Source organism: Aedes aegypti, chromosome 2 (assembly GCF_002204515.2).
Source record: "Aedes aegypti strain LVP_AGWG chromosome 2, AaegL5.0 Primary Assembly, whole genome shotgun sequence".
Taxonomy (NCBI): Eukaryota; Metazoa; Arthropoda; class Insecta; order Diptera; family Culicidae; genus Aedes; species Aedes aegypti.
In genome coordinates this window covers 246,030,514-246,050,613 of record NC_035108.1, presented here as the reverse complement: position 1 = coordinate 246,050,613, position 20,100 = coordinate 246,030,514, and the positions used below count along the sequence as shown (strand labels likewise).

The window sequence follows — 20,100 nt, the reverse complement described above, 5'->3', positions numbered from 1 at the left end:
TAGATGAAAATTTGTGAATTCGATTTTTCTTTTATTGGTGAAGTTGACCGATATACGAGATTTCTATCTTTCTATAAGAAAACATTGATTATAATGTATAGTTTAGTAGAAAATCGGATACCACTAACAGATTTTCCTGGCTTTCAGTTTCGAAAAGAAAATGGAATATGCTTATCCCTGGATTCCCAAATTATGGATTTGCTGCGCCCCGCTTGTTGCTGGCTCACGGGTTTGAAAAAAATCAAGAGAGCTTGCGACAAGCAGAGGTGCCTCGGATCCATATTTTGGGGATCAAAAATTCTTCTACCAAATTTCTTCTTTCAGTCCCATGACATTTATGTTCTATCACACATGACTATCTAAAGCTACTACATTTCGAATTCAATAAGCAAATCAGTTGGTTTTCATGATTTAATATTTGGAAATTCATGTTTGTTTCACATGACAACCTAATGTTGATACACATGTTATTATACCGTGAAATCAATGATGAAATCCATATGGCTACCACACTCAAATCATGTGGTTTTCCTCATTGCGCAAATCTATAAGTAAAACACACGACCTTGACGTGTAGATTTTTTTTCAGTGTATGTATAGTTATCATAAGTATGTGACCAAATGCAGTATTGTGCTTTGCTTTGATAAACCTCGCATACTCTGAGATAACGCCCTAAAAGCCATTGGTAGCCACGTGTGTAGCTTGTTGTTTCTGAGCAAAAGAAAGAATAAGCATCCAAACCAAATTCACGGGCAGGTAGATAATGATCCTTTCTTCCCCATAGCGTTGTTAAATAGCATGAAATTCCATTCAAATGCTCAGGAACAACGAGCTACACACATGGTTACCAATGGCTTTTAGGGCGAGATCAGAAGTTATGCGAGAAATGGATTATTGGCAAAGTTGTGTATCGCACTTCGAAGGTCACTAAGCAGTGGTTCCAAATATGTTTCCATACAAATGAATTCATACCCAAAGTTCTTCAAATGTACATTAACGCGACAAATTACACTGGTTTATCTATCCAAATGCAGATTTGCACTTGACTGCATCATTGCCACAATTAATTATAATCGAACAAGCCTACACACTTAATTCGTTTCTACGAGGCCGGCAAAATTTTTTGCCGAGAACCCAACAGCTGAGATTTCGGCAAATATATCGGTAAAAGTTCAAAGTGCCGATCGCGCTGCAAAATGTTAAATCTTCCCAGCTGTCAAATTTTAACGAAGATATCGGTAATCCATTGCCGAAAATCTCAGCACACCATTGCTGAAATTCGGCAAATGATTGTTTTCTTGATTGGAAGAATAATAAGAAGAAAACGGTGAAAATAAATTTTAATAATGAAACAAATTTATTGATATTAATGTATTATTGTTTGAGCTACTATCACTGTAAATATCTAACTTATTTTTCAATTTGAGAAAATGTTTTTGCTTTTTCATCAAAATGTAAAGGCAGCTCGACCATTTTCGCTGCACTCACACACTTAAATTATTTCACCGACCTCAGTAAAATTTTTCGCCGAGAACCGAACAGCTGAGAATTCGGTAATTTTTAACACCGAATTTCGGCACTTATTTTACCGAGATCTCGGCAATCCGAATTTTTTGCCGAGATCTCGGCGAACGTTACCGAGATTCGGTAAATGTTTACCGAGATCTCGGTAAAAGTTTTACCGAGATCTCGGTAAAACTTTTACCGAGATATCAGCTGTTGGGTTCTCGGCGAAACCGTTTAAGTGTGCATATGGTGGGGAGTTGAAGTTCCAAGGAATATCCCTAAAAATGTAATAAGAATAGATTTGACGATTGCTGACTTTTATTTTATTTATTTTATTTATTTGGTTCTACATCTTCAACACTTATGGTTGCACAGATTTTGACTTAATCTAGATTCCTTATCCTACTAGCAAAAACATTTTTAGAGATATTCAGGTCAAATTTATCGGAAACATCATTAAATAATCTACAACTATCGTCAAAAGGGTCAAAAAAAAGCATATTGAGTGCGTCTAGTAGGAATCCACAAAATAGAACGATTACAAAGAGGGCGTACAGGAGCATAAAAACAAATATTACCTAACAAATAATTTCAGTCAATACGATTCATAATCAGGTCAAACACGAATAATCTGCGCAATTTTTTCCTACGGTTCGCTAGCGTTTCTATGTCAATTAGTTGGCAACGGTCTTCATAGGCCGGCAATTCGATGGGATTGGACCACGGTAGACGACGTAACGCGTATTTAAGAAACGATTTCTGGACGCTCTCTATTCGATGGCACTGTTCGTTATGATACAGTGCCCAGACTTGGACAGCATATTCCAAAGTGCTACGCACTAAGGAGCAAAAAAGAGTTTTTAAAGCATACACGTCGTCGAAGGCAGCTGTGTTGCGCCGAATGAAACCCAATAGTGCATACGATTTGGCTGTGACGGTAGAGATATGCTCGTTAAACCTAACTTTAGAATCAATAACGACGCCAAGATCCCGAATTTTGTCAACACGTTCCAATTGTTCACTGTCGAGTCTGTACGGGAAGAAGAATGGAGAGCGCTGACGACTGTAGGATATCACCTTGCATTTCGAGATGTTCACTTGCATTCCATTCCTTCCGCACCAGTCCAAAACAATGTTCAGATCTTCCTGAAGAGCACAGCACAGTTATTCATCATAATACAATAAATTCGCTGAATACTTACATATTGGCGCTTTCCGCGCGCTCTTTCGAAGAACATCTCAAAATATGTCGAGCACATGTTGGTTTCTGCAGCTCTCGTTTTGACAGATGCGCTTTGCCGAAATTCAGTAAAATTATTTGTTTGCTGATTGTTGTGGCAAAATAGATTACCGAGTCTCAGTAATTTAGGTAAACTACCGATTTTCGTCAATTTGCATCTGTCAATATCGTTCATCTGTCAAAATTGAACGAGATTTCAGTAAAAATATGTTTTACCGACCGAATTCGTCATTTAGGTTTACCGAAATGAAATCCTACGATTAAGTCTCGCATAACTTATGATCTCGCCCTAAAAGCCATTGGTAACCATGTATGTAGCTCATTGTTTCTGAGCATTTGAAAGGATTTACACGTTGTTTAACAATTCTATGGTGAAGAAAGGATCATTATCTACCTACCAATGATGTTGGTTTGGATGTTTATTCCTTCACTTGCTCAGAAACAACGAGCTACACACATGGTTACCAATGGCTTTTAGGGCGTTATCTCAGAGTATGCGAGAAGTGTGTATTTCAAATGGCTGACATACTTTTACAAATGTTTTACAAGCAAGTTTTCGTGAAACAAATAAAACAAACAAACTAGCAACCCTGCTGAGAGCACATGCTTTTGATAAAACGTAAACAATTTTCGTTGGCGCGAAACCGATTCACTGCCTTTTCTTGCCCGCCAACGGCGGAAACAAAGGGTTTGACGTTTCCGCACTTATGAACCCGCCCGCACTTCTGAAGTGCGGGGTCCAAGGTGGGAACTGCGCAATACTAGAAGTGGTACCCAATGGACTTATCCACGATCTTCTTTAGTCCTCAACTTTCTTTTTCTTTTCTGCTCTAAATGCGGGCAATGTTTACATTAAATGACATTCGGACAACGAATGTTCACCGGATGAACATGAAGTGGATGAATGCACAACGAAATCGTTAATTTTTTGTAAACACGGCCCGCAGTAGAAGGTTTTCTTCCCGGTGGAAGAAGCAGCGTCACGTCATTGTAGATTATTTCTTTTGAGCCCGAGTGGGACGGACCTGGTTTGATGCTCACTACTAAAACATGGCTACTTAGCAGTGGGCTGGAAGGAACGCCGCGTGTGCTTTTTGGGCCCATTCACAAATTTCATAACGCTAGAAGGGGTGGGTGGGTGTTCTAGCGATGTTACGGCCCATACAAAATTAAATAACATTCATACAAAAAGCGTTACAAGGGGATGGGTGGGTGCCCAAAATGGATAATTTCAGCGTTATGAAATAAATGAATGAAACCTTTGGGCATATGCGCTAATACCAATGGCTTTCAGGCCGCCATCATAAGTTAGGCGAGGAATTATCCAAAAACCCTTTGTGCCCATGAAGCACAATCATCGAACAAAACTGCGCATATGGCAATACTAATTTCATCGCATAATGAACATCGCTATCTCATTTTGGCGTACCGAGCCAAAGGACGGAAGACTTTTCTTAAAAGAAAATTTTGCTCTGTGTACTATCCTTCACTAAACAGTGCAAGGAGAACAAATTCGGGAAAGATTTTCCTCTTTTTATACCGTAAAACAGTGTTTTTGCTATCGTTTGTTGTGTTTTCCTTGCTATTGAAATATCCATCTTGCGTTGGTGCATGAATCTGTTGAGTGCAAGGCATTGTAAAGGTAAGTTTTTAGCAATTTTTATCTTGGGTTTTCTTCAGCCAGGAAGAGGAATCCCACAATGAAACAAAAGAAGTGCCCTCTCTTTTTCTCTCTGGCACTTGGCCGCTCGCCTTCGCATCGTCATAAAGTTTTATGAGAGACGTTTTTCGCTCTCCCAGGCAGAGCTGCCAGATGAGTTGGTATAAAATCTGTATCCTTCAGTATCCATACAAAAACTTGAAAGCAGCTGTGTTTCGTTCCGTACAAATTGAATCAGTGCGTTTTATTGTCAAATAAAATTCAATTGTCAAATAATTATTAGCTACATCAGCTCATCTACAGTGTACGGTATTTTTTATACCTTTACAAAATTTTCGATTTACCATACAAAATTATTAACCTTGATAAGCCAGATCTCAGTTATTTATGGACCGATTTGAATGCCATTTGAGCATTGTTTTCGATCAGTAATGGTTTGAGTTATGATTTTCAACAAAAATGTCTGACAAAGTTGTAGATTTAGACGAGATTAAAAAAAAAGTTTGCTGAAGACAGTTTTCTGTAGACCTTTCTTATATAATATAAATCATTAATTTTTTTGACAAGAATTTTAATTTTGTAAACATTTGGATTCCCAAAATTACTCAAAAATATTTGTTAAATTTGAAGTTATGTCTGATGTGAAAATTTCATTCTAATCGGTCCATAAATAACTGAGATTTAGCATAAAAAGGTCGATCGTTTTGTATGAAAAAATAAAAAATTAAATACCACTCAATACACATACATTCCAATACTGCACATGTACAAATATGTTCAGTAAAAAGATATCTCAGTCCCTGTCGGAAAGTGTATCACATGAAATTTTCGAAATAATAACAGTTTTAAAAATCTGGATTCTGGGTGTACATTTCATAATTAGGTTGAGGTGGTTAAACCAGTAAGTAATATACACTTTGAAAGCTCCAACATTTCAAAATTACTATTTACAGCCAACTCTTCCTAACTTAATGTAGATGGAAACACCGAGTTGGGGAGATACAGAATAAATATTTTTATTTTGTCAAAGTACAATCAAAATAGTAGTCTTAACGTATACAAATAGTAACATTTTAAAACATTTATTCAAGTGACACTTTATTTATTTATTTTCTTGTTGTCGATCAGAATTGATTGTTTTAGTATAATTTTAGGCTTAGTATTAAATAAACAGTTCCAAACTGTTTGAGCAGTCTTCGAAATATATAAATTTAATCACCCTGAAATGGATTGGCAATTTTCATTTTACTCTCAGCATAATCACCATATATGTAGCACGTATATAATAATGATAATCTGAAACCTACTAGTTTATTGATGGTAAAAATACATTCTGCAATCATTTCTCTAAATTCGTGATGAAAGTGACAGCAAGTGCAGTAGAATTGATCGAAGTGATTTTATTTTTTCTGTAACTTTCTTAATCGTAGTTCGATTATCTTTTAATTATTTATTAATGATAACTAATGGGAAATGGTAATACAAATGAATTATGAAAGTATTGTGACGTTATTGTGATAAAAATTGTCGTTGTGATAGTTAAGTGATAAAATGGAAAGTATACATATATGATGTGTATTACGGAAGTTAATGAGTTATAATCGGTGGTATAAGTGATAGTGTCAAAAACAAAAGTGTGGAAATTATGTGACAGTAACTGATTAAATGAAATGGGGAATGAGACTTTTATTAAAACTATTTCGTTCTTCACTTCAACCACTTTAGTAGCATTTCAGGTCTTATCATTGTTTTATAGTAGTTTGGAATACTAGACTTCAAAACTACGGCAAGGGCTGATTGCTGCTAGGACACACAGTGACCATTTGAGCAACATTGCTTAGGAACGTCTAAGTGATGAACGTAACAGAGGCTTATAAAGGCAAATGGGGTTACCCCGTTTGGCATAAAGTCGTTTGGCATAATGGTCATTTCGCGAAATGGTCATTTGGCATAATGGACGTTTGGCATAAAAGAAAAGAAATTAGAAATTTAAATAGTGCTACATAAAAGAAGATCTGGCGATCAAAAAAAGGGAAAATCGTTGATGAAAATATTAGTAGTTATAATGCCAACGTGGGAAAGAAGGCAAAATTGTCAATGAAAATGTTAGTAGTTACAATGCAAACCACTAGTTTAACAACGTAATGAGAAAGAACAGTCTATAATCAAAAGAAGGGAAAATCACATATGAGAATGTTAGCAATGGTAATGCCAAAAACACAGCAACTCAGTTTTCAATGATTATGCCAAACGTCCATTATGCCAAATGACTATTATGCCAAATTATTTTATGCCAAACGGCTTTATGCCAAATGAATTTTTGCCAAATGGCGTCCCCCCAAGGCAAATGTAAGGAAGGAGCTTAGGGTAGATTAAAAGTCTTAGTACCGTAATCCGGGGTATCATTGATCAGCGGGGTACCATTGATCGGAATGACGCATCTCGTAAAACTTTCGTATCATCTTTTATTGATGGAATATTTCCAAATCATGAATGGTGCTTCTTTTTCTTGTGTTCATGAGCTAATGAAAGTGAAGATTTTTGCGGAAATTGCGTTTACCTTATGCGTAAATTTGTCAAATTTTCGAAACAATGGTTTCAATGGGTAAGGATGACACTACCGAAGATTCATGTCTCACATAAGTTCTGCAAACGATATGAGCAAGGAAAATGCGGTTCTTACTAAAAATGGCATCGCCGAAAACGATTCCGTTGTCAAAACTATCATAAGTATGCTCAATTAGACAACATTAACGAATTACTGTAAAGTATATAGAATTCCCTTAGGAAATTGCCTACTTTTAGGCGTTTTACTTGGGTTGGGGTGTTTTTATTTTAAAATAACTCAAAAAGTAAATGACTTGTAAGCGTCTGACCTTCATATTCGGCTTCGGGAGCCATGATTTCAGTAAGTAACGACATTTTCAATATTACCGAATATTGTTCACATAGGTGATCAATGTATGGGGTAACATCGACTAAATCAAAAAATCACTTAAAACATTTTTTTAAACATGCTTAAATCTTTCAAAAAACAAAAATGCAGTATGATGTCACGAGCTATGGCTGGCAGTACTTGTTTTAAAAAATATAAAATTTGGAACATTTGCATTTTCAAACGAAATATTTAAGTAATATTCCAAAAAAATGATCAATGTTACCCGGTTTACGGTACTACCCCTATCGCTACTGATAAAATAAAAGACAATGTTGCTCCAAGTATAGGCAATCAGCGGCAACATAAAAAGAATTTGAAAAACTTCCATAAAAAAATTAAATTGCATTTGTTACTGCATCTAAGTGTTCCTATTTCTGCTCACGATAAACAGATTTCATGACGAACTTACTCAAAATGCACTATTCCAAATTTTGTTATTTATCCTGATATTTTTATGGTCAAATCATATCTACTACTGCGATAAAGAAGGCCGTATAGTAAAATCGACATTTCTTTAAAATTTTGTTTGATTTTTTGCATGAGCGGTCATTGGAACACACAGAAATACCTAGTGATCCAATAACCGCTCACGAGGTTTTGTGTTTTCAATATAAAGAATTATTTTATCAAATGAAAATAATGTTAGATGACTTCATTTAAAAGTTGTTAATATTGATAGAATATTGTTAATTTCATGAATATTTAGATTCTAGCGAAACTGTTCATTTGCTAGATACAATCTACACACTCACTTAGTAGGCATGGGCTATAAAAGCTTTGACGTCTCAAAATTATTCAAAACAGTAAGATTGATTTTCTCAAAACTTGTATATTTCCGCGCACGATTTAACTTCGACAAGCTTTTCTAAGACCGTTTTGAGCTCATATTTGGCCACAATACGCACCGTATTGAGATTTGCACATGTAGGGCATGGCATACCATTGATACCTCGCGTTCCTGCAGGATAGAATAGACCCCTTTGTGTAGTCCTTAGCATTCTGCCTAAATCATATCATATCCTTACCTCCTCAAGGCATTGGCCGGGGTATGAGTAACCTTAGGGAAGCTCGGGTAACCAACCCCGGTGAAACTTTACTCGTATGCTGACTGGGAAGGGAGGTTAGCTTCTGCAAACCTAGAACGTCTGTAATTCATGTCAAAATCAGCTCACAACACGTCTGTTCGCCATACAGGGGCAGCTGATCATCGTCCGCGTACTTAGAATCAGTTCCGTTTCCCCGTTGCCAGATTCTGGTCGTAGTCATTGCTCACAATCAACCAGTAGCGTGGTGGCACTCCTGACAATGTTGGGATAACATTCCGAAATGAGTTGTGATAGTCAGAAATCTCGTTTGATCACTCAAAACACAAAGAATTTCAAACAAAGCACTTACCAGGGATAAGTTGCGGACAAGTCACTTATATTTTGATGGAAATCTGAATTACTGCACCAGTTTTTGCAAAAATTAATGACTTATTTATATAATGATAATCGTTCGCACAAAGAAAATCAAAACAAATACGAAAAATGTTGGTATCGAAGCAGCTATCAAACTGTTACGCAGGAGTATGTGTGAGGTGTGAAAATATTCACTGTGCAAAAATTTTTTGTACAGTAGTCTAATAAGGTGCAAAATGCTCAATATATCCGGGCGAAAAATATTGGCTTTTGCGCAATAACGAAACTCATTTTGATGTATCGTGACTCCAGTTGAAAGCCAGAATCATCAACACGCAAAAATCGATTCTTATTCAAATCTTGTTCTAAACGTCTAAACAAAAATAAATTTCCATGAATCGAGTCTTCTGATGAAGGCACGGCACGAAAGGGTTACCGCCCATTAAGGTGCAGTGAGCGTCGCGTGAGTGCCGAGATTGAGATTGTTTTTTTGACGTTTTTGCCTTGCAACCAGTGTTGCCACAAGTACAGATTTATCTGGAAAGGTACAGATTTTCTGATAGTTTTTGGTACAGATTCTGTACGGTACAGATTACATATTTTCACTAAAAAGTACAGATTGGTACAGATTTTTGGAATTGGCGATTTTCGAAACACAAAATTGAAGAGATGCGTGAAATTCGGAACATATTTTCACAAAACTATTGTTGAGATATACTGTTTCCATAGAACATAAAAATAATTATATAATGGGTGACATTATTTCAATATAAACTATGCTACATTTCCAAATTATTTAGGATTTTGAGGGTTTCTTTGCAAATTTTATGCTGGGTGTGGTACAGATTTTGGGTACAGATTTTTAGAATCTCTGGTACAGATAAAAAAGATTTTTGTGCCTTCGGTACAGATAGAAATGTGGCAACACTGCTTGCAACATCCACGAACGGGCACTGAGAAGAGTAAAAGAGTGAATGGAAAGAAATGAGAGAAAGGTCCGTCCATTGATAACGTAAGACATTTTTTGATAATCTTTCAACTTTCATCCTTTTGTTGTGAACTTTAAGTAAAAAAATGAAAATATCTATTGCGTGTCAAAAGTGCCAAACTCCTTACGTAAATTATGGACGGCCCCAAACCAGTGTCGACGCTCACCATTATTCTCTATAGCTGCTAACCCGTTTTTTTCCTTGTGGTTTGTGGACCTTTATTTTTCAGAACAGGAAATCTAAGAAAACTTCAGGAAGCAGCTCATCTGGATTTCCAATGTCTAGATTAAACTCTCATGGAGCGACGGGGCTACGGAATATTAACCTGGAAGAGGTAAGCCAATGCTAATAAAGCAAATTGTGATGAGTCTTTTGTGTTTTCGTAATCGAAATCGAGCGAAAAGGTTTCGTAATTATGTTTTACCCTTTGGCTTTGCGTTATATATTACCCATCTAATGGGACCGTTCTGTTTCGTTTTTTTTTGTTTTTGCAGATATGGGCCGACCTGGAGGGAGGCATAAAACAGGTGTATAAACAAGAGCAAAGCCTGAGCCCCGCCCGTTATATGCAGCTTTACACGTAAGTGAAAAACTCTATTGTTTTTTTTTGTATGATTCAGGAATTTCCTGTTCAAGACGCATCCGTAAACATGACCTGTCTCTAGTGTTATGAACTAAAATAAATTCTACTTCAAAGTGATACCTACATAGTCAATTTCAGAGTGAACGTTTTATTATTTTTGAACTTGAATTTGTAAAACTAAATGTACCTACATATATACCAGTAAATAATCTTAGAATAATTATAATTTCACAATCGTCAATTATAATTTCAACACCGATCAGCTTTATCAGTATTCGGTATAATCAAATTACTGGAACTGATAGATTATTCCATAAAATACCGATGGTTCGGTAAAATACACCTTTTTGTCAGATTGACATCATTGAAATTACTGAGTTCCGGTGAACCATATCGAATATGTATTTTTTTTAACGGCTAATCTGTGAATCTTCAGTGTTACCGAAAACTGTAAAATATTTAATAATTGAAATTTCGATAATCGTACTCATAGATTATCGACTAGTTGGCTTGTTGACAAGCGTAGAATCAACCCCTGCACTCCCTGAAGGATCTTCCCAGGGGTATGATTGCAGTTATCCCCCTTGTAAAAAATGATGCTTTATGCCCATTCTTCGACGCAACACATCGTTTATGGGTCATTCAAAAATGACGTCCAGAAAAAAACAGGATCCTAAATGGCCAAGAAATTGTAGAACAAACCGGGAAAAATACGTACTTCAAACATAAGAATACCGGTTTGTTTCATTTTTGAGCACCGTGGGAAAATTTCATCAAAGTGTGCACGACAGCCTGGCAACTCGCACGACGCATTATGAATGTTTTAATGAGTTGCTCATGTGGTGTACAGAATGCACAGCCATTACCCTTGGCCTAAGACTCTTATATCCCCGGAACCACATTACTGTATTTCTTCGGGGAGGGGCCAGTGCATGAAGCACTTAAGAGCCAGTTCGCGAGAGCCGCAACCCCTTCTTGTATTGATGTTCTCCGATCAGGCTGAAATTTTCAGGGATTATTCTACTATATAAAAGATGATGTTTTGCAAAATTTTAGATTTTATATTAGGGGGAAGTGGGACAAAATGACCCCCAATGATTTCATGTCACTAAACATGCAAAATCACAAAAACTGATATAACTATAGTAAAAGTGCACGGATTTTGTTGAAATTTGGCATGAATACTCTACGTTATATGAACTTTGAGATTGGCATGGTATATGGATTTTGAAAGCACTTCAAATCGAGAAAAATGAGTTTTTCATAAAAAATTTAGTGATTTTCAAATCGATTTTTTTCTTACCAACCGAACTAGGTCAAAAAACTAAATGTGACGTTTTGTAGGGTAACTCATGGCCTTTCATTTGAGGTGCATTCCAGATATGCCGTTTCAAAAATTTTCGAAAAAAAATTTTTTTCGGGGTAGTGTTTGAACTTGAGCCATTTTGCGAGTACCGCAACCGCCTTGTCTAGAGAGGTTGTATTGATGTTCCCTGATCGAGCTGAAATTTACAGGAGTTGTTTTCCTATATAAAAGAATATATTCTGCAAAATTTCAGATTTTTATATTAGGGAGAAGTGGTACAAAATAACCACTAATGATTTAATATATAAAAACATTCAAAATCAATTAAAGTGCTATAATAGCGATAGTAAAAATAAAAGAATTTGCATGAAATTTGGCATGTTTAATTAACGTTATATGAACTTCAAAATGAACATGGTATTTGGATTAGAAAAATGTTTCAAATTGATAAAAAAATCTGTTTTATTTTTTTTTTAATTAGTTTTTTTTTCAAATCGACTTATATTTTGTCAACCGAATTAGTTTAAACAAATAAATATGAAGTTTTGTAGGGAAACTCAGGAACTTTGTGTATTATTATGTTACAATCACTACTACTGCGACGATTGCCTCCATCTAAGCGCCCCTCAAACGCATGGGGGAAATGTCAAGTGGGGGAATGAGAATTGAAAAAAAAATACCTACTCATTGTTGATTGATCGATGTGAATGCAAAATCGTTTATTAAGTGAATTATAATTTATATATTATTACTATATGCTTATTAAAACTGAATAATTACAGATAGCGACCTGAATTACCCTATATTGAATTTAAAAATTTGAATTTGTTTGCCTAGTAAGAGACCAAATGTAAGTAATAAAAATATGCTATACGATTATCTCTAACCAATAAATTTATACCTTTGAGCTGATCTCATCGGGGACATTGATGAGTTTGTTGAACAGACCTCCGAAAGGCCAATACGTCGTAATAACTACAAAAACAGCCATTTTTTCATTCAATATAGTTGTATAAATGTTGTCAATTTAGCATTTTATTGGTAAATATTATCAGAGTGTCCGGATATTGGTACCGTCTGAATTTTGATTTACCACGGTACACCGCGAATGAAAGCCCTTGAGTTGTCCTACAAAACTTCAACCTATTTCGGTTGACCAAAAATAAGTCGATTTGAAAAAAAAAACTAGTTTTACAAACAGGTTTTTCCTCGATTTGAAACATTTTTTCATCCAAAATGATCATTCATATAACGTAAAGTAAACATGCCAAATTTCATACAAATTCGTGCATTTTTACTACCGCTATTCTTCTTCTTCTTTCTGGCGTTACGTCCCGACTGGGACAAAACCTGCTTCTCAGCTTAGTGTTCTCATGAGCACTTCCACAGTTATTAACTGAGAGCTTTCTATGCCGATTGACCATTTTGCATAGAGTAAAGTGGGGCAAAAGTTCGAGTGGGGTAAGAGTTTCTTTTTAAGATTTCTAGTTCAATTCAAAACAAATCTCATAAATGTCATGGTGGTTCGAATGTTATTCAAGTAAGAGATTTACACTCCAAATATTATAAAAATTGATTGAGATTTGGAAAAGTTATGGCTATTTGTTGTTTTTCGACGTGAATATTGTAATTTTTGGTCAAACTTTCGATGCATGGAACCAAATGAAGATAACATATTTTTCAATATTTTATGTAAGGGCGTTTCTAGGCCTATCATAAGGATGCTTTTACGTGTATTAGTTTTTGCATAAATGGTTGGAAAAAAATGTGGCCCATAGCGGGGCAAAAGTTCGAATCTGCGAGGCAAAAGTTCGACCCATGTATAAACTCACGGAAAATTTTTCAAATTGCCTGAAATCTATATATTATCTTCAAATTTAGCAAAATTTGCCTGATCGTGCGAAAAATGTCACAAAAATTTTACATTTCCACTTAGTTTTGCGAAAACTGCTATATTTTGGGTGTATTACAATTAACCCTATTTTGGGCACATTTTTGATGAAAATTTAGTGTGTATTATTCTGCAAACATAAGTTTACGGCTGGTATAAAGTATGACTGACATAAAAGTATTGATATTTTGTGTCAACGAACTTTTGCCCCACACTAGATTCGAACTTTTACCCCACCGGTGGGGCAAAAGTTCGCTTAAGACAATCAATTTTGAAACTGTTATAACTAAAAATGGGTAGATATTTTGACAAAAGTTTGTTCAGCAAAATTATAGCCAATATCTTGAAGGTTCGCTGTATGGTATTTGTTTTGTTTCAACTGCTATTATTTTCTTGGAAACTTTGATTATACCACTAAGGTCGATCTTTTGCCCCACCTTACTCTATGTATATCATGTGGCAGGTACGAAGATACTCTATGCCCTGGGATGTCGAGAGAATTTCCAACCCGAAAAGATCCTCGACCGGTGGGATTCGAACCCACGACCCTCAGCTTGGTCTTGCTGAATAGCTGCGCGTTTACCGCTACGGCTATCTGGGCCCCTACTATCGCTATTATAGCAGTTTAATTAATTTTGTATTTTTTTATATATTAAATCATTAGTGGTTATTTTGTACCACTTCTCCCTAATATAAAAATCTGTAATTTTGCGAAATATCTTCTTTTATATAGGAAAACATTTCCTGTAAATTTCAGCTCGATCGGAGAACATTAATACAACCTCTCTAGACAAGGCGGTTGCGGTACTCGCAAAATGGCTCAAGTTCAAACACTACACAGTTTAAAAAAAATTTTTCGAAAATTTTTAAAACGGCATATCTAGATTACACCTCAAATGAAAGCTCATGAGTTACCCTACAAAACGTCATATTTAGTTTTTTGACCTAGTTCGGTTGGTAAGAAAAAAATCGATTTGAAAATCACTAAATTTTTTACGAAAAACTCATTTTTCTCGATTTGAAGTACTTTCAAAATCCATATACCATGCCAACCTCAAAGTTCATATAACGTAGAGTATTCATGCCAAATTTCAACATAATCCGTGCACTTTTACTATAGTTATATCAGTTTTTGTGATTTTGCATGTTTAGTGACATGAAATCATTGGGGGTCATTTTGTCCCACTTCCCCCTAATATAAAAATCTAATATTTTGCAAAACATCATCTTTTATATAGAAGAACAATCCCTAAAAATTTCAGCCTGATCGGAGAACATCAATACAACTTCCCTTGGTTGCGGTTCTCGCGAACTGGCTCTTAACACATGTAGCCGATTAGGCAAACTACTTTTGTAGGACAGCCGGGGATTGGGGCTGGCGATGAGGATAGAGTAACCGATGAGGAACTTGTAGGGATTGCAAAATCCCTAAGCATGGGGAAGGCACCAGGTCCGGACGGAGTTCCAAACCTGGCCCTCAAAGTCGCAATCTTGGAGGCTCCCGGTATGTTCAGATCTGCTATGCAGATATGCCTGGACGAGGGAGTATTTCCAGATGCGTGAAAGAGGCAGAGCCTGGTACTATTGCCAAAGGCGGGGAAACCACCTGGTGACCCGTCGGCGTATAGACCAATATGCTTGATTGACACGGCGGGGAAGGTGCTCGAGAAGATCATCCTCAACAGACTGTTGAGGTACACTGAGAGTGTAAATGGTCTCTCAAGCAACCAGTTCGGCTTCCGGAAAGGGAAGTCCACCGTAGACGCTATAGTTAGCACTCCAGCGTAAGAGGAGGGGGATTCGCTACTGCGCAGTAGTGACTCTGGATGTAAGGAACGCATTTAATAGTGCCAGTTGGGCGGCTATTGCCGATGCGCTCCTGCGTCTGGGGATACCCGAGTACCTGTACAAGATTCTCGGAAGTTACTTCCAGAATCGGGTATTAGTCTATGACACAGAGGTGGGTCGGAAGTGCTTTCACATAACCTCAGGAGTCCCGCAAGGTTCCATCCTGGGCCCGGTGTTATGGAATGTCATGTACGACGAGGTGTTGAGATTAAAATTCCCGGCGGGTGTGGTCATCGTTGGCTTTGCCGACGATATTACGCTGGAGGTCTACGGTGAATCGATCGAAGAAGTGGAATTGACTGCAGCCCACTCGATCGCAATTGTGGAGGAGTGGATGAGCTCCAGGAAACTGGAATTGGCTCACCACAAAACTGAGGCGGTTGTTGTCAACAACCGAAAGTCGGTGCAGCAAGCGGTGATCAGTGTAGGCGACTGCACGATCACTTCGAAGCGCTCCGTCAAACACTTGGGGGTGATGATCGACGATAAGCTTACCTTCGGTAGCCACGTCGATTATGCCTGCAAGAGAGCCTCCACAGCTATTGTGGCACTGTCCCGGATGATGTCCAATAGCTCTGCGGTGTACGCCAGCAAGCGAAAGCTTCTGGCCAGTGTCGCCTCGTCCATACTGAGGTATGGTGGCCCGGCTTGGGGCACGGCCTTAAGTACCAAGAGCTACCGTAGCAAGCTAGAGAGTACTTATAGGCTAATGTGCCTGAGGGTTGCGAGCGCGTACCGTACCGTGTCACACGATGCACTCTGCGTCATCACCGGTATGGTGCCTATTGGTATCCTTATCATGGAAGACATAGAGTGCTTCGAAATGCGCGGCACAAGAGGCATACGCAGGACTGCCAGACTGGCCTCCATGGTCAAATGGCAGCGTGCGTGGGACAGTTCCACCAAGGGAGTGTGGACTCACAGGTTGATTCCGAGGTTAGATATCTGGGTCAATAGGCGCCATGGGGAACTAACATTCCACCTGACACAGGTCCTTTCGGGCCATGGTTGCTTTAGACAGTATCTACACCGTTTCGGTCATGCGGGTTCTCCCGAATGTCCAGTTTGTGCAGGTTTAGAGGAAACGGCGGAACACGTTTTTTTCGTGTGCCCGCGTTTCCGCACAATGCGTGACCGCATGTTAGCCACATGCGGTCGGGACACGACTCCGGACAATTTGGTCCAGAGGATGTGTGAAGACGAGTTTGGCTGGAATGCCGTTTCATCGGCTATCACCCACATCGTCTCGGAACTGCAAAGGAGGTGGCGAGTGGACTCGAGGAGTGGCTAGTGCAGACGCTAAACAACAGGTGGTCCAAGGGTTCGCAGTCGGCTACGTAGGTCATACCGGTGCCCTACGGTCGAAATCGACCCTTACAGCGATTAAGTGGCCGCGGGGAGAACATCCTGGTAGCGCTGCTGTCGTAGCGCCGGCCTACTGGGTTAGTACGAGCCTCTGGTTGTTCGGGGCAGGTGGAGGCCCCTTCGTCAGCAATCCCAGCTGGTGCTAGCTGATAGGGCCTGAGCCTTCAGTAGGTCAAATTGCGAAGCCCGCAGTATCGGGTATCGCAGTATCCGAAGCAATGCCTTCTTGGTGGTCCCGGAGAGACGAAGGGTTTGGCGGCAATGGAAATGATTTAGTGGATCGGGGGTGTAGTCCTGTTTACTGCTTGCATGTAGTAAATGGTCCCTAACCCCACACGGCGTCTGTTGAGCAGATTATCCCCCCATTGCTTAGAGGAAAAAAAAAAAAAAAAAAAAAAAAAAAAAAAAAAAAAAAAAAAAAAAAAAAAAAAAAAAAAGGCAAACTACTTTCTTTAGCCGCTTTAAACAATGTAACAGGGCATCTCTTTGGTTGAAGCATTATTCCGGCTATGGTGCACTCGGCCTATTTAGAAACCGTTCGGTATGCGATTGCTACTCTTGAGCACATGATCCTATTCGCTTTCCAACCGCTTTAGGTTTCAGCCCGTTCTAAGAACTTTTGACCAGATTGGTCCTCCATATCTTGTCACGAGCTTACGTTTGCTGGCAATTACATCAGAGCGTTCATCCATTTTGGGAATTCGGCAGAATTTTCTGATTAAATTTCCAACAGCGCTCTGTAGTAGCACGTAGCAAATAATTGCTAGCAAACAATATCTTTCAAGCGCATTTATTACCTGTAATCTTGAGAATAATATTTTTTACTATTCCGCGTGAGACCTTAAAACTGGTTCTGGACTTAGGTTGGCGGCTTTTCAATTTTACTCCCATTTTACACCCGCCCTCCACCCTTGGAACAAAAACGTTACGAGCGTTGCGGGTGGTGGATTGATCACCTACAATATATTTGATTTGATAGTTAAAAATGTGGTCGATGAACAATGATAAGAGTGTGACGTCTGTTTGTCTGTGGTAAATTGCTTTTTATTCATACCACCCAATGTTAACGCCACGATAATGACGTCGATATAGTCGTTCTGGCACTAAACCGAATAGTCGCAGATAGTTTCCGAAATCAGTTATTATGTGTGTGATACTCCTGACCACGGTTCACGCGTATTCTGTCGAACACTGTGATTCCGGAATTTCCGGACAATCAGTTGTAGTCGTTCACTCACCACACGGATCCGTCACAAACTCTCCACGCTACCATATCTATACACTGATCAAAAACTAATCATTTTAGTGTTGATGCTAACCTCTGTGTCAAGGTGTTTACATTAGAATAACAAGGTTTACACATATTTTCTAGCGTGACATATCAATTAAGTTATCTTAATAATGTAGGGCACCACAAAGTGGACATTATATCAACCAAATTTAAGAAAAACGCTGTACACCCGGTTCTGTTTTTGCACGGATATTTTTTACACGGCCGTGCAAAAAAAAACTTTTCATACATTTGTTTACGCCAAAACCTTATTTTTGCATGAAACGTCGAGAAATGATGTTACTTTTTTTTGCACGGTTTTTGAAATTTTGAACTGAAAACTTTGTTTGCACGGTACGCATCCCCCGTGCAAAAACAGAATCGGGTGTACTGTGAACCTTTTAAGAAACGTTTGAGTTGAATAACCTTGTTTCTGCATTTGATTGATCCTACAAATAATCATTTTAGAGTTACCCGGGACACCTTATTTTTTTAAGTGGCAGATTTGTATCTAAAGATAACTTGACATGTCTCAGGAAATATTTTTTTATCGACCTAATCCACTAAATCACCGAACTTAAAAAAAGACACCGACACGTTAATGCTTCCAGTGGACGATTTGCCCTCTGAAGGAAGCACCACACTAGACAACGGACTAGCATGCAACGCCCAGTGTCCCACTTGAAATACTTCTTCTTCTTCTTTCTGGCATTACGTCCCCACTGGGACAAAGCCTGCTTCTCAGATTAGTGTTCTTATGAGCACTTCCACAGTTATTATATAGGCTGACCATAAGCCAACCAGATAAAAACGGGACAAATAAAATACAAAAACGGGACAATTTTAAAAGACATAGATTATGCGATTGTGCTTCTTTTCCCGAATTCCAGTTCCCCGAATGGCCCGTTTCTCGGAAGCCATTTCCCCGAATGACCCGTTCACTTGTAAAGCAATGCAGCTCAAAAAAGTGCAATAATAGTCTTTACCCGAGCAGGCGAAAAAAGCTAAATAATAGCAAATTTTGATATGGACATACAAAAGTGATATTAACTTGAAAGATATAAGAGATAAAAGATCCGAAAATAATATCTAAAATTTACTCCTGGAATACTATTAGCATATCATATTTAGCTTTTATAAGATCTCACCAATATCAGCGAGCTATTCTTTAGATCTTCCAACATCAAATTTAGCTAAGGCTCAGAAATTCCAGGAATAAAATTTTGATATTATTTTCAGATCTTTTATCTCTTATCTCAATCAAATCAATATCTCGATTTAATGGTCAAAACTTTGTTTCTGCTGGGGTAGTGAGATAGTGTTGAATTAGAAATTTGATAAGCTACCAAAGAAGGAGATATTTGATCATTCTCGACTAAATACATATTGTTCACCACCTTAAAATGCAAAAGGTTATGACAATTATGAGTGTTAGAACTTTTCGGAGAACTGGGCTATTCGGGGAAACGGTGTTTTCGGGGAGCTAGCGTTCTGAGAACTGGCGTTGGGAGAACGACATTCGGGAAAATGCCATTCGAAGGAAAGTAACATAACCAGATTATGCAATCCCAAGTTACATGACTGTATGATTCAATAAAAATCACTTACAAACCTTGAAGCTCATTCTTTGATTTCCGAAAGGCAGCGTTTTTTAAGAATTTCCTAAAAAATCGTTACACTTTTCAATTTTTCAAATTCAATTGTAAATTTTTCTAATATTGCATTACTTTATTGAAATATCCACTTTTAAAACAGTTAATCCAATCAATTGCGTAGCAGAAGTAAGCACATAGTTGTTCTTTTTCATTTTTGGTATTATATGAATAATTATCTTATGAAGGTCCATATTTTGGAAATCCACCAAAATTTGGCATAATTATGAGTAAAGAAACGCAAAAAGTTAAGCAGAAGCATGTACGGATCAAGTTTAACTCTGTTTGAGAAACTAATAATTGCTTGGAAAATAGATGAGTAAGACGATAAACTCTGAAATATTTCTAAAAACTGTTTGTTATGTTTTGATTTTTATTTTTTTACTGGTGTTGAAAATTATGTGCCAATACTCCATTTCCTAAAATACGGGACAATTCGAGCATTTATCAT

The 20,100-nt window shown here is 37.8% G+C and overlaps 1 protein-coding gene across 2 annotated transcripts in view; it reads left to right on the top strand.

Annotated features, from left to right (window-relative positions):
• The first annotated feature begins 4,193 nt into the window (after positions 1–4,193).
• Positions 4,194–20,100, top strand: part of LOC5578149 (cullin-1) — a 33,715-nt gene continuing 17,808 nt past the window's right edge. Inside the window, exons 1-3 of one of the 2 annotated variants that reach the window (XM_021844700.1) lie at positions 4,194–4,389; positions 9,969–10,068; positions 10,229–10,314. In XM_021844700.1, the coding sequence (XP_021700392.1) occupies positions 10,012–10,068; positions 10,229–10,314 (143 nt within the window). In that variant the 5' untranslated portion in view covers positions 4,194–4,389; positions 9,969–10,011. Of the gene's footprint in view, positions 4,390–9,963; positions 10,069–10,228; positions 10,315–20,100 lie in introns of both variants that reach the window. The other variant, XM_001663670.2, reaches the window with a different exon arrangement.